Source organism: Ranitomeya variabilis, chromosome 1 (assembly GCF_051348905.1).
Source record: "Ranitomeya variabilis isolate aRanVar5 chromosome 1, aRanVar5.hap1, whole genome shotgun sequence".
In the NCBI taxonomy this organism is placed as follows: domain Eukaryota; kingdom Metazoa; phylum Chordata; class Amphibia; order Anura; family Dendrobatidae; genus Ranitomeya; species Ranitomeya variabilis.
The window spans coordinates 705,217,652-705,233,121 of NC_135232.1; the positions used below are offsets into that span (position 1 = coordinate 705,217,652).

A 15,470-nucleotide genomic window follows, 5' to 3' on the forward strand; every position below is an offset into this window, starting at 1 on the left:
AAAGTCATCACCAACCCCCGAGTCAGTCCCTGACCTTCCTGGGAATGCTATTCAACACCTTCAGGGGTCTAGTGCTCCTTCCCAAGGACAAGGCACTGTCTCTCTGTCTAGGAGTTCGCACCCTCCTCCGCAAACCCTCTCGATCTCTCCGGTTTGCCATGAGAGTCCTCGGCAAGATGGGGGCAGCAATAGAAGCTGTCCCATTTGCCCAGTTTCACCTCAGGCCTCTCCAACTAGCCATTCTCAAGGCGTGGGACAGGAATCCCTTTTCTCTCGACAGTGAGTTCTGGCTAACGTCGTCAACCAGGAGGTCCCTGCACTGGTGGCTCAAGCCAACCTCGCTAGCAAAGGGGAAATCCCTTCTCACAGGTCAATGGAAGTTTCTGACCACCGACGCGAGCCTGACGGGTTGGGGTGCGGTGCACCTACACCACAGGGCTGGTGGTCCCCAGTGGAAGCGACCATGCTCATCAACATCCTGGAAATTCATGCCATCCTCCTGGCATTGAGGGCCTTCCATCACTCACTGGCAACCTCTCACATCAGAATACAGTCGGACAATGCCACGGCCGTGGCATATGTGAATCACCAAGGCGGGACCCGCAGTACCCAGGCGATGCGAGAAATGTCACACATCCTCCGCTGGGCGGAGGACACAGGGTCGGTTCTTTCGGCGGTCCACATTCCGGGTGTGGACAACTGGGAAACAGACTTCCTCAGCCGACAAGGAATAGACTCGAGATAGTGGTCTCTCCATCCCGAAATTTTTCGCCAGATCTGCCATCGCTGGGGGACCCCGGATGTGAACCTAATGGCATCCCACTTCAATGCCAAGGTCTCCAACTTCATGGTCAGAACACACGATCCGCGGTCGCTCGGAGCAGACGCTCTGGTTCAGGACTGGACTCAGTTCCAGCTTCTGTACATTTTTCCACCTCTCCCCCTGATATCCAGAGTGGTGAGGAAGATCAAACAAGAGGGAGTTCCAACCTTCCTAATTGCACCGGACTGGCCCACACGTACATGGTACGCCGACATCGTACAACTTACAGCAGACTCTCCCTGACGTCTCCCCGACCGCCACGATCTTGTATCACAAGGCCCGTTCTACCACCAGAACTCAGGGGCTCTCAATTTGATGGCGTGGCCCTTGAGACCTGGGTTCTAACCCAGGCAGGGCTCTCGCCGGACGTCATTGGAACCATGATCAGGGCACGGAAGCCAGCCTCTGCCAAGATTTATTACCGTACCTGGAAAGCTTTCTTTACCTGGTGCAAATCTCGTGGCCAGATCCCACTCCCTTATTCTCTACCCAAAGTACTTGGTTTTCTCCAATCCGGTCTGGAGGCCAGGCTGTCGTTGGGCTCGCTTAAGAGCCAGGTGTCAGCCCTCTCAGTGCTTTTTCAAAGGCGCATTGCTACCAAGCCGCAAGTAAGGACTTTCTTCAGGGGGTTTCCCGATTGGTTCCCCCCTACAGACGACCACTAGAAACGTAGGACCTCAACCTGGTCCTGACAGCATTGCAGGAACCACCCTTCGAACCCCTTAAGGAGGTCCCGCTCCGCCTTCTCTCCCAGAAGGTGGTTTTCCTGGTGGCAATCACCTCGCTACGCAGGGTGTCTGAACTGACAGCACTCTCCTGCAGACGGCCCTTCCTGGCTTTTCACCAGGACAAGGTAGCTCTTCGTACGGTACCATCCTTCCTTCCGAAGGTTGTGTCCAACTTCCACCTCAATCAGGAAATTTCCCTACCATCCCTTTGTCCGGTTCCGGTTCATAGAGTGGAGAAGGCTCTGCATACGCTTGACCTCGTCAGGGCATTGCATATATACGTGTCTAGGACTGCGTTCTTCCGGAGGTCTGATTCTCTTTTCCTCCTTCCGGAAGGCGGCAACAAGGGTCTGCCAGCTTCCAAAGCTACCCTTGCCAGGTGGATCAAATCCACCATACAAGAGGCCTACCGCCTTAAGAATTCTCCTCTTCCAGCCGGTATTACGGCACACTCTACACGGGCGGTAGGGGCCTCCTGGGCCATTCGGCACCAGGCTTCGGCACAACAAGTGTGTAAGGCGGCCACTAGGACTAGCCTACACACGTTTACTAAACACTACAGGGTTCATACCCAGTCCTCAGCGGACGCGAGCCTGGGTAGATGTGTCCTGCAGGCGGCGGTGCCCTAAGTATAGAGGCCTGTCTGCACAATATTCGTCCATTGCTTCCCACCCAGGGACTGCTTTAGGACGTCCCATGGTTCTGTGTCCCACCAATGAGGCGACAGAGTAAAGGAGATTTTTGTGTACTCACCGTAAAATCTTTCTCTTAGCCTCTAATTGGGGGACACAGCTCCCACCGTGTTGACCTTTTCGGGCTGTTACTGTTGAGTTCTCATATTGTTCTTTGAGCTCGTACATAGTGGCCTTCTTATAGGCATGTCTATGTTATTCATGTTACGTTCCTCCTACTGCTTTTGCACAAAACTGGAGAAGGCTGATGCCGTCCAGGGGTGTATACTGCAGAGGAGGAGCCACAGTTAATCTTTTTCAGATTATGCATAGTGTCGCCTCCTAGTGGACAGCAGCATAACACCCATGGTCCTGTGTCCCCCAATTAGAGGCTAAGAGAAAGAGATTTTACGGTGAGTATACAAAAATTTCCTTTTTGAACACCCCTTTAACTCTCCAGGAAAATCTTATTCGCTATGTTATGGGCAGACATGGGTATAAGGGAACAGAGCATGACACTGGGATTCAAAGACCACCAGAGAAAATAAAAAAACTAATGGCAAAACCACAAAAGAGGACTAAAAATCCTCCAAAAAATGCAAAAATACAGCAGAAAAAAGGCAGTACCGTTACCTGCACTACAGGACGCAGCCAGCCCGTATAGCAAGATGTTGGCAACACAGGTGCAAAACGCTAAATAGATAGCCACTCGCCACATACCCATTCATGGAGGGGGTGACTGATTAGTATAAATGTGCACAATAGAGGCCTGTATAGGGCGCTGTTCACATGCAGGTACTGCATAGTGTCTGGTTCTCGGCCTATTAGTCACGCCGCTACTATTCGATGGCCAGGGCTGGCCAGCACTCACTCAATGCATCCCAGTGTGAACACGCCTGTATACAAGACCCAAAGTGCTGGGCTTGGCTGCACCAGAGAAAATCCCCCAGGCCATGCACTAGTAGAATACATTGGATATAAGTCTACACACCCCTATTAAAATGCCAGCTTTTTGTCATGTAAAATAATAATGAAAAAAAATCATATCGAATAATAATAACGAATAATTTCAGAACTGTTCCCATCTTTAATGTCTCCCATAATCTGTACAATTAAGTTGAAAAAAAAAGAAATAAAATGTGTTTGCCTAAATATACACACCCTTAATGCAATACTTTCTAGATGTCCCCTTTACGTTTAGGGCTGTGTAGACTTTTTATATCCACTGTATGTAATTCTCCTTCCTGGGTATGTTCTGTTATTAAGCAGAGAAGTGATGAATTACTTGCTAGCTGTGTGAGGCTTGGTTTCCATCCATCCTCCTTATACAATGCGTCATCTTCTAACTTCTGTTCCTTACAGCCACGAAAAACGACATACCCATTAAAGTCTCCTGGTATAAGACCAAATAGTGGCAGGCACCTGTCATCGTCTGGCACACTCCGTGGTCATCCAACCCCACTGGAAAGGGAACCATATAAGATGAGCTTCAGCCGGATCACCGAATCGGAGCATGAATCTACCACCTCTCCCCCCATTTCACCTAACACTCCGTCTACACCTCCCGTCTCGGCCTCCTCTGAGCTCAGCGTGTTTCTAGATGGTGATATGAACAGTTCCTATGGTAAGTCTTCTCCATCCAATACCGGCAGTTCCAGTGCTCCTCCATCCAGGGTAGCATTTAGGGGTTATGCCCATGCCTGCTGAACACCCCGTCGCTGTCATCTTGCTCCTCGTTTGGGGTCTAGCCTGTGGATGGGCTTTTTAGAATATCATTTACTCTATTCATCGTGAGACGTTAAGTCCATAACACGGTGTTGGAATTGTAGTGCGGTTTCACCATTTTCACAACGCTTGAAATTCTTTCTTCTCATTTTTCAGTACATTATATGGTAAAATTAATGGCGCCATTAAAAACTTATACACATTTATATTTGTCGAAATACAGTCTATTGGGTGCCGGTAAGGTGGAATTTGTCCTGCGGATCATACTCTCTATGTACGTAATGAAGTTCAGTTCGCGTGGGGAGTAAATGTCATCCCCCGTACACCACACTCATTGCTCCTGTCTTTACAGGTGGTAACAGTATCTTTGCTCCTGTGTTCCTGCCTCACTCCAGTAAGTATAATTTCCTTATATTTATTGGGTTTATGTATCTAATGGAGCTGATTTACTAAACAAAATGTGCCAAAGTTCTGGCTTCATTTGCAAAAAAAAAAAAAAAATCAAACAGTTCTTGCAGACTTTTGTTGGTGCTCCTGGCTAAAAATACTTATCAAATTATGGGTTCTGTGATAAATTTGGCACTAAGTTTTGCTCCTGATAAATATTCGCCACAACGTTCCAGATGTTGTCACATTAGAGTTACGTACAGCAGTGTCACAAGCATACAAGGCAGGGGTTTCCGAATGTGCATCTTCCCCGACTGTCAAAGGGACCAATGCTACCATACCAGAGATTGTATGGCGGCAGATCAGAGACCAGACTAGTCCTGAGGAAGAGACGCCCCGTTGCGCTTGTCCTAAGGAAGGGACGCCCCGTCGGGCTTGTCCTGAGGAAGAGACGCCCCGTCGGGCTTGTCCTGAGGAAGAGACGCCCCGTCGGGCTTGTCCTGAGGAAGAGACGCCCCGTCGGGCTTGTCCTGAGGAAGAGACGCCCCGTCGGGCCTGTCCTGAGGAAGAGACGCCCCGTCGGGCTTGTCCTGAGGAAGAGACGCCCCGTCGGGCTAGTCCTGCTGCCATAACATATGTGTCGCTCCAGATTACTAGTTGATTCTTCATTAGTTACTTAAGACATGATCAGATAAAATAAATCTGCACCGGACTATAGGAGCAGCTGTGGACAATCCGGGGACCTGACTGGTTCCTTTTAATTATCTGTTACCCCAGCAATACCCTACGTAGCTGGCCTTGTCCGGATCCTACACGGTTCCTCTGGTGTAGACGCAATGCAGAAACTTTGTCCCATGCAGCTGCTGTTGTCCAGTGCATTTCTGTGTTACTCTGTCGCCTCATTGGGGGACACAGGACCATGGGTGTTATGCTGCTGTCCACTAGGAGGCGACACTATGCATAATCTGAAAAAGATTAACTGTGGCTCCTCCTCTGCATTATACACCCCTGGACGGCGTCAGCCTACTCCAGGTTTTGCTTAGTGTCGCATAGGAGGCACACCTAAGATTTTTTTCTTTACTCCGTTTTTTTCCGACGGATTACAGATGAAGAAAAGTGGGTCTCCTGTGAGACTCCCGGCATGGCTCCTTCCTCGGCCCCCTATTATGGGGTGCCCGGTTGAAGTAGAGACGGCTATTCCCCATGTTGCTCCTTCCCCAGTCCCTCGGTTGCTGGTTCAAAGTCGAGACTCCCCCTCCTTCCCCAATTCCTCTTCGTTTCTGGGTTGAGGTCGAGGCGAGGATAAAGGCCCCTGAAGGTGACAACAGCACCCTCCCTAATCCCCCTCTGGGGGCATTAGGTTGAGACGCCTCAGGTAGGGCCCGTACAGGCAGCACTCTGCAGCTCCCAGCAATGGGCCAGCACATTGCGCCTGCATCCAGGGACCCCAGCCAAGCTGCGGGCTCCTGTTGGGGCTGGGGGGAGTGCAGGCAGGCATGGCACATACAGACACAGGGCTCCCTGCGCCCCTGTCTCTGCGGCAGCACCAGCTCTATACTGCCTCAGGGGGACCCCTCACCGGGCCCCCTTTCCGCTTATAGCCCCACCGCTATACTGCCTTTAAATCCGGGGGGGTCCGGTTCACTTCTGACCCCCTCCCGGACTTTCGCGCCGGCCTGGAGTCCTTCTGGGCATCAGGCATCTAATTTAGGCCCCCTGGATGACAAATATGACACTCTACAGTGTCATAGAGGGGGCGGATCGAGACAGAAAGGGTGCGTTTTTACACAGCTTTGCCGCCTTTTTCTCAGCTCTCCGCCCCCTTCTCCCCCTGCCTCTTCTCCTCGGCGGCCATTTCTACTGCAGCAAGGATTAACCCTGCATCTCCCGGTCAGCAGGACCAGGCCAGCCAGTCTCCGGGGGGCACAGAACTGTGGATCTTCGGCGCTGGACCTAGGGGCAAACTGGTTGGGGTAAGATCACAGCTGGGTTGTTTTACTCGGCTGTGAATCCATATTCCCCATAAGGCTCCTCTGCATAGCCACTCCTGTAAGGTCCATCTGCATAGCAGCCCTTCTGCACTCTGTGCACTATGCCGGGCTCAAGGCCCAAGAGAACCAGGCAGGACTGCTATTATGCATTCTGCACAGCCCGCAGGACCGCTCTCCCCAGTGGCAGTATATACCCACACTGCCAGGGCGGCACTCAGACTACTGTGTCAGAGCCCCAAGAGGCCCCTGCCAATGCTTCGGTGTCTAATGCCACGCCAGAATGGGTCACTCAGATGTCGCAATCTATGACGCAGTCTATAGATAACGTAACCTCCACATTGCTTCAGGCTCTGCAGAGTCATGCCTCAGCTATGACCGTTACCCAGCAAAGGGAGAGCTTGACTCAGGAACAGGACGACCCTGGCACATCCACATCTAAGTCAGGACGCAAGCAGACCCACAGTCCATCTACGTCATCCCATAGCACTCGGTCATCCCCTTCTAGGGAGAGACACCGTAGTTCCAGGTCATCTAGACCGTCCCCTTCCAGGGACAGACAATGCAGATCTCCGCAATCCCCGACCAGAGAAGGCCTCCTCCCCAGTTCACCCAGCAGGGGACGCCTCAGTGATACACAGGATTCGGAAGGCATCTGTGACTCCGACTCAGACAAGGAAATGGAGGGGTCCCTGATCCCAATCCCCCCTAGCAATACAGCGCTAGTTGAGGACTTAATCTCTTCCATCCTTCGGGTGCTGGACATTTCTGATCCGCCACCAGAGGCCTCAGAACACAAGATTTCCTTTGAAGGACCTCTGAAGCCGCCTAAGGTTTTCTCAAACCACCCAGAGTTTAAGGCGATCCTTAAAAAGCATTTCTCGCAGCCTGAGAAAAAAAGACGCTAATTGCAAATATCTGGAGGCGAGGTACCCCTTCCCGCAGAAGGGTACCAAGGAGTGGACAGGCCCACCCGAAGTGGATCCCCCAGTCTCTAGACTAGCAGCACAGACCCTCCTTTTCACTGCCAGATAGCTCAACACTCAGGGATGCAGCAGACCGGCAGGTAGAACGCATGGCTCGTTCAATTTTCGAGGCCGCAGGGGCATCCCTGGCTCCCGCGTTTGCTTCAGTTTGGGCTGCCAAGGCCATTCTGGCCTGGGCCAAAAATTTACAAGCTGGCCTCCAAGCATCCGCTCCTGAGCTGTCGGACCAAGCGGTTCAAATAGCAGTCGTAGCAGATTACATGCTTCATGCAGCTCTGGATTCAGCAAGGGGAGTAGCGGGGATAGCATCAAACGCCATCACAATTCGGCGTATCCTCTGGCTGCGGGAATGGAAAGCCGACGCAGCCTCAAAGAAGTCGCTCACGCACCTCCCCTACCTCAGTGGGCGACTTTTCGGTGAACAGTTGGACACGATGATATCCAACGCCACCGGGAGTAAGAGTACCTCTCTTCCCCAACTGAAACCTAAACGCACTTACAAGAAGCGTAGCCAAACACGATTCCGATCCTTTCGGAATTCTTCGGGCTGGTCCGTCTCGCGTCCAGCACAAAATTGTAACCGTTCCCCACGCAGGGACAACTCACGATCAACGCAGAGGTCGGACAAGACATGGCAGGCAAAAGCAGCCCAGTCTAAACCCAGAGGAAGAAAATCTCAAACTTTCTCCTCATGACTCACGGACCCCGGAAGACACCACACCCATAGGCGGACGACTTTTGCTCGTTCATAAAGTCTGGCTGCCTATTACAGAAGACAGGTGGGTCAGGGAACTAGTGTCTTCCGGATACAAAATAGACTTCACCTCCAACCCACCGAACCGATTCTTCCTCTCTGTCCCCCCAAAACCACCAGCCAAGGCTCGTGCCTTCCGGCAAGAAGTCGCCTCGCTTTTTCAAGCAGCAGTCTTGGTACCGATCCCCACGGCCGAGCGCTTCCGAGGGTTCTACTCCAATCTATTCGTAGTCCCCAAGAAAGGAGGCAGCGTGTGGCCCATACTGGACCTATAACAACTCAACAAATACGTACTGGTCCGTCACTTCCGCATGGAGTCCCTTCGGTCCATCATTGCGTCCATGGAGAAGGGAGAATATCTCGCCTCCATAGACATACAAGACGCATACCTGCATATACCGATTGCACCTGCTCATCAGAGATTTCTCAGGTTCGCAATCGACCAGGACCACTACCTGTTCGTGGCTCTCCCGTTTGGACTCGCCATGGCTCCCAGAGTGTTTACCAAAGTCATGGCTGCCACCATGGATGTCCTGCACTCCAGAGGCATAGTAGTCGTTCCATACTTGGACGATCTACTCATCAAGGCTCCCACCTTCAAGGACTGCGAGCTCAGCGTCTCAATCACAATCGACACTGAGTCGCATGGGCTGGTTAGTCAACCTACAAAAGTCATCACCAACCCCAAGTCAGTCTCTGACCTTTCTGGGAATGCTATTCAACACCTCCAGGGGTCTAGTGCTCCTTCCCAAGGACAAGGCACTGGCTCTCTGTCTAGGAGTTCGCACCTTCCTCCGCAAACCCCCTCGATCTCTCCGGTTTGCCATGAGAGGCCTCGGCAGGATGGGGGCAGCAATAGAAGCCGTCCCATTTGCCCAGTTTCGCCTCAGGCCTCTCCAACTAGTCATCCTCAAGTCTTGGGACAAAAACCCTTTCTCTCTTGACAGGGAGTTCTGGCTAACGTCAACCAAGAAGTCCCTGCACTGGTGGCTCAAATCAACCTCCCTAGCAAAGGGGAAATCCTTTCTCACGAGTCATTGGAAAGTTCTGACCACCGATGCGAGCCTGAATGGTTGGGGTGTAGTGCACCTACACCACAGGGCAAGTGGTCCCCAGTGGAAGCGACCATGCCCATCAACATCCTGGAAATTCGTGCCATCCTCCTGGCATTGAGGGCCTTTCATCACTTACTGGCAGCCTCTCACATCAGAATACAATCGGACAATGCCACGGCTGTGGCATATGTGAATCACCAAGGGGGGACCCGCAGTACCCAAGCGATGCGAGAAGTGTCACATATCCTCCACTGGGCGGAGGACACAGGGTCGGTTCTCTCGGCGGTCCACATTCCAGGTGTGGACAACTGGGAAACAGACTTCCTCAGCCGACAAGAAATAGACTCAGGAGAGTGGTCTCTCCATCACGAAATTTTCCGCCAGATCTGCCATCGCTGGGGGACCCCGGATGTGGACCTAATGGCATCCCACTTCAATGCCAAGGTCTCCAACTTCATGGCCAGAACACACGATCCGCGGTCGCTCGGAGCAGACGCTCTGGTTCAGGACTGGACTCGGTTCCAGCTTCTGTACATTTTTCCACCTCTCCCCCTGATATCCAGAGTGGTGAGGAAGATCAAACAAGAGGGAGTTCCAACCATCCTAATTGCACCGGACTGGCCCAGACGTACATGGTACGCCGACATCGTACAACTTACAGCAGACTCCCCCTGGCGTCTCCCCGACCGCCACGATCTTCTATCACAAGGCACGTTCTACCTCCAGAACTCAGGGGCTCTCAATTTGACGGCGTGGCCCTTGAGACCTGGATTCTAACCCAGACAGGGCTCTCGCTGGACGTCATTGCAACCATGATCAGGGCACGGAAGCCAGGCTCTGCCAAGATTTGTTACCGTACCTGGAAAGCTTTCTTTACCTGGTGCGAATCTCGTGGCCAGACCCCACTCCCCTACTCCCTACCCAAAGTACTTGGTTTTCTCCAATCGGGTCTGGAGGCCAGGCTGTCATTGGGCTCGCTTAAGAGCCAGGTGTCAGCCCTCTCAGTGCTTTTTCAAAGGCGCATTGCTACCAAGCCGCAAGTAAGGACTTTTCTTCAGGGGGTTTCCCGATTGGTTCCCCCCTACAGACGACCACTAGAAACGTGGGACCTCAACCTGGTCCTGACAGCATTGCAGGAACCACCCTTCGAACCCCTTAAGGAGGCCCCGCTCCGCCTTCTCTCCCAGAAGGTGGTTTTCCTGGTGGCAATCACCTCGCTACGCAGGGTATCTGAACTGACAGCACTCTCCTGCAGACGGCCATTCCTGGCCTTTCACCAGAACAAGGTAGTTCTTCGTACGGTCCCATCCTTCCTTCCGAAGGTTGTGTCCAACTTCCACCTCAATGAGGAAATTTCACTACCATCCCTTTGTCCGGTTACGTTTCATAGAGTGGAGAAGGCTCTGCATATGCTTGACCTCGTCAGGGCATTGCGTATATACGTGTCTAGGACTGCGTCCTTCCGGAGGTCTGATTCTCTTTTCCTCCTTCCGGAAGGCGGCCACAAGGGTCTGCCAGCTTCCAAAGCTACCCTTGCCAGGTGGATCAAATCCTCTATACAAGAGGCCTACCGCCTTAAGAATTCTCCTCTTCCAGCCGGTATTACGGCACACTCTACACGGGCGGTAGGGGCCTCCTGGGCCATTCGGCACCAGGCTTCGGCACAACAAGTGTGTAAGGCGGCCACTTGGCCTAGCCTACATACGTTTACTAAACACTACAGGGTTCATACCCAGTCCTCAGCGGATGTGAGCCTGGGTAGATGTGTTCTGCAGGCAGCGGTGCCCTAAGTATAGGGGCCTGTCTGCACAATATTCGTCCATTGCTTCCCACCCAGGGACTGCTTTAAAACGTCCCATGGTCCTGTGTCCCCCAATGAGGCGACAGAGTAAAGGAGATTTTTGTGTACTCACCGTAAAATCTTTCTCTTAGCCTCTAATTGGGGGACACAGCTCCCACCCTGTTGCCCTTTCCGGGCCGTTGTAACTGTTGAGTTCTCATATTTTGTTTTCTTGAGCTCGTACATAGTTGCCTTCTTACAGGCATAATTATGTTATTCATGTTACGTTCCTCCTACTGCTTTTGCACAAAACTGGAGAAGGCTGACGCCGTCCAGGGGTGTTTACTGCAGAGGAGGAGCCACAGTTAATCTTTTTCAGATTATGCATAGTGTCGCCTCCTAGTGGACAGCAGCATAACACCCATGGTCCCGTGTCCCCCAATTAGAGGCTAAGAGAAAGATTTTACGGTGAGCACACAAAAATCTCCTTTTCTCACTGACCTCCGCTATTGTTTTCGGTCTTTTCTAGAATCCTTCTTCAGCTCATGTAATAGTCTGCACAGATTAAGTGAAGAGCCTCTCCTTCCTCCTCCATTACCTCCACGTAAGAAAGTTGATCCGGACTCTTGCAGCCTCTCGGTATGTGCCGTTACCTGCCATCATCGGAGAATTCCAGATATGTGATTCTCTTGTACAGATTTCTTATTTCATTGTGATAATGATGGTAGTCATAGGGTCGGCTGCGTTCCCTGGATGTCGGAATGCAGAATACTGCTTAATACTATTTTTATACGATCTATGCAAATCCATTACTGCTGAGCTCCCCCTAGTGGTGTCTGCAGAAATATACCATTCATCAATTACAAAAAACAGAGCCCCCATTCACAGTTTATTAGGGTTCTGAATCCAATGAATCCAAAGCACAAAAAATTCGGGAAACTTGACACATCTCATTATAAGCAGAAGCCATGATGCTGTACAGAAGCTGTAAGTGCAGAGCAGGGCCCAGCCTGTGATTTGTGTTCTCCAATACACGCAGTAAGGCCGGAGACGCACTAGCGTAGAATACAGACGCGTGCTATACGAGAAAACATCGCATAGCACTCGGACCACTGTCAATCTATGAGGCAGCTCACATCACTGTATTGTTTTTCTCAGGCGTATTCTACGTGCGTGTGAAACCACAGAATGCTAAGATATCATCCGAGTCTCGCCAATGCAAGTCTATGGGTGCGAGAAAAGCTCAGACACCACACGGACCATCCATCTAGCTTGTGACAAATACGCACATTTTCCTCGTTTCAGCCCATTGAGCCATTAAATTCAATGGGGAAAATCAGTGAGAAATGTAAAGCCATACGCGTATCATGCAGATACATAGGTTCAAGAAAATCTCATAGCATTGCAAACGCTTTACACACGGATGACCATACAGAGAACCCTCTTGGCAGGGAGACTCCGACCAGTTTTCCATACGTTAAGTGTGACCAGGGACCCCATTATGTAACATACAATCTGCAGAGGATTGTTCCCATGATAGATGTTTAGTTGATGTCCTACCTCATGAAAAGTGGCACATACACTTACGGCCACCTCTCCAGTCACTCCATGCCTGAAGGCAGAGATGATTTTAGAACCCAGCAGTAAGACTCTCATCTGTCAGGCTTTTGTGGCATGTTCTGATGTATAGCTTTGGAATTCACCTTTAAAGCGGGCTTTCTATAGCTTTAGGCCGGGGTCACGCTTGCAAGTGTGATGCGAGAAACTCGCGCATCAATACCCGCACTGCCACCGGCACTCAGGACTGGAGTGTGTTTCTGTATGTATTTCTATGCAGCTGAACGCTCCGGTCCCGAGTGCCAGGTATTGATGCGAGAAACTAGCGCGAGTTTCTCTCATCACGGTCACAAGTGTGACCCCGGCCTTATGTAATAAATACATGTGGTGAGGGCAATTATCCTGGTAGGGGAGTACGTGTGTGTGTTATTATTATTTCCAGCTGTTTTTGCCCGTCAACCACCTTCAAGGATTAAATGAGTAATAAAAGAATAGATTAACTGAACTGCCGATGTACAGAATATTATATATTGATTGCTGCTTTCCTCTGAAGACTGCTCCACTCATGTCCTCAGGTTGTGTCTGGTACTGCAGTAGAGCTGAGCTGCGATATCACACAATCCATGGCCAGAGTAGTGTTTCTGGGTGAAAGCAGACATGTTTTTCTAAGCTTGGAGGACCCCTTTAATATCGGTCTATACTGAAATATTCGTTCACGTTTTCCATTTATGCTGATTTTTCTTCTGTCATTCAGGGGAGCTCTCGATCAGATGAGGACCCTCCTGCAGTTCCACCCAGACTTCCTCCACCTCCAAAGATCCAACCCCGAGTCCCTGCTTATACCGGAGCCTTTGATGGACCCCTGCACAGCCCACCTCCTCCTCCCCCCAGAGATCCTCTTCCTGACACGCCACCTCCTGTTCCACAAAGGCCTCCTGAACACTTTATAAACTGCCCCTTGAACCTTCAGCCTCCACCCCTGGGACGTCTCCACCGAGAGCAGGATTGGTTTCGGGAAGCAAACACCATCCCCAACTCTCCCAACACCCCGCCAAGCACTCCGTCCCCTAGAGCGCTGCGCCGCTGCTGTGGGCTCAGCACCAGCCACAACAACCTCTCTCCATGTGCGGCTCCGCCGGTCCCTCCGAGGCAGAATTCCAGCCCTCAGCTACCAAAACTGCCACCAAAGACTTACAAAAGGGAATTTTCCCACCCTCCTTTGCACAGACTAACCTTATTGGAGAATGCAGAAACGCCGCAATGACTACAGCCGACAGAAGTCCTCGACACTGGATAGGGATCAGCGATGTACTTTTATTAGCTTCTTTTTAATTTATTTATTTTGATAAGGCACTGTATTTCCACCGTTAACCCCTTCTGTGCTCATCACTTATTAATGGAAGGGTTAACGATAACGCTCTTATACTAAAGTGCTACTGATCAAAACAGCAAGTGCAGGAATGATCCACACTACGGCCTTCAAACACTAAAACAGCGTGTTACTGCCTCAGGGGAACACCATGCGTCCTTGCCTTGTTTTGGGGACACAGTGCTGTCGGCTCCTTAATCTCCCACCTTTTCCGCTTTCACATCTTGCAATTTTTTTTTATTTTTGCATTTCACCCTCCAAATGGATCGGCACATTCCAGGCCCATTCAGCACGCCAAAATAATTTTTGGGGAAAAAACTGTCTAGTTCGGAGGATTCGATGTCTTGGTTATCAAATGCACTAAGTGTCCTTTTTCTTTCCAAATCGAAAACGAGACGTGGCTAATCCTCCGCAGATGGGAGCAGCATTCCGCCTGTCCGGCTTTGTTGCGTGCAGACCATTGGGTGCTATTTATTTTTCCTTTTTTGTTTTTGGCAGATGGGTATCTACATGCAAGCAATTTTTTAAGGGTACAATAATTTGAAAGGAAGGTTTTTGGGGGATTTTCTCAACGAATAGCAGAATGGAGTCTGTCATTTAAAGGGGTTGTGTAATGAAAATTGCAATTTTTTGGTAGCATGTTTGAATTACGTCCATTTTAAAGACCTCTGCTTGTTGTCAATGACTTGAAATAGTTTTTCCAATGGACATTGCTACCTCTGAAATAGGGAGCATCGTGCCGATGTACTTAAGGCGAGATTCCCACATCCAGTTCTCACGGTCCGAGCACAGACCGTGACAATCTGATGTGTGAATCCGACCTAAAGGGGCTGTTCAGGCAGAAAACATGGACCCATCTATGGGATTGGTCAGCAATTTGAGATCGGTAGGGGTGCTGGGTGTTGGACCACCACCACGATGTACAGTACACAGTAGGTGCTGCTGCTCCCTGAACGGAGCTGCGCTCAACATTTACATCCAGCAGACACTGGATTTGTCGTAAGCTGATCGGTGCTGGTGCCATTTGTTGGATCACCACGGAACCGTTATTGATGGCCTATCACACAAATAAGTCATCTATAGTTTGTGCCTGGACAACTCCTTTAATTCATAGAATAAGAAGACTGTATCTGGGAATAAGTATTTGTTTCAAGTCACTAACAGCCATCAAATATTAAAAATAAGGAAATTAAGTAAAAATGTCTACAAATAGATGCTTAGTAGTGATCAGCGAACATGCTCGGATAACGAGCATCTGGAAGTGCTCGTATATTATGGTCGAGTCCCCGCGGCTGCATGATTTGCAGCTAGCTGTTAGCCTCAAAAGATGCGGGGATTCCCTAACAATCAGGCAATCCCTGCATGTTTGTCTGTCTAACGTTATGTGCACACATTGCGGATTATATGTGTTTTTGCCTCTTTTTTTGCGGCGAAAAAGCATACATAACACAACCCATTGAATTCAATGGGATACCGCAATGCTGTGCTAATGCTGCGTATTTTTCCGCGGCAGAATCTCATCACGGAAAAATACGCAGCATGCTCATTCTTTGTGCTGAATCGCGGCGATTCCGCACACATAGGCGTGCATTGATCTGCTTACTTCCCCCATGGGGCTATGCCCACCATGCGCAAAGTAAGTGGATC

At 50.5% G+C, this 15,470-nt stretch overlaps 1 protein-coding gene across 2 annotated transcripts in view; it reads left to right on the forward strand.

Annotated features, from left to right (window-relative positions):
* SOS2 (SOS Ras/Rho guanine nucleotide exchange factor 2) overlaps positions 1–14,505 on the forward strand; it is an 86,290-nt gene extending 71,785 nt beyond the window's left edge. Inside the window, exons 20-23 of one of the 2 annotated variants that reach the window (XM_077267329.1) lie at positions 3,585–3,846; positions 4,300–4,341; positions 11,427–11,536; positions 13,209–14,505. In XM_077267329.1, coding sequence (XP_077123444.1) covers positions 3,585–3,846; positions 4,300–4,341; positions 11,427–11,536; positions 13,209–13,718 — 924 coding nt within the window. In that variant the 3' untranslated portion in view covers positions 13,719–14,505. The remainder of the gene's footprint in view (positions 1–3,584; positions 3,847–4,299; positions 4,342–11,426; positions 11,537–13,208) is intronic. The other variant, XM_077267331.1, reaches the window with a different exon arrangement.
* Positions 14,506–15,470: the final 965 nt, after the last annotated feature.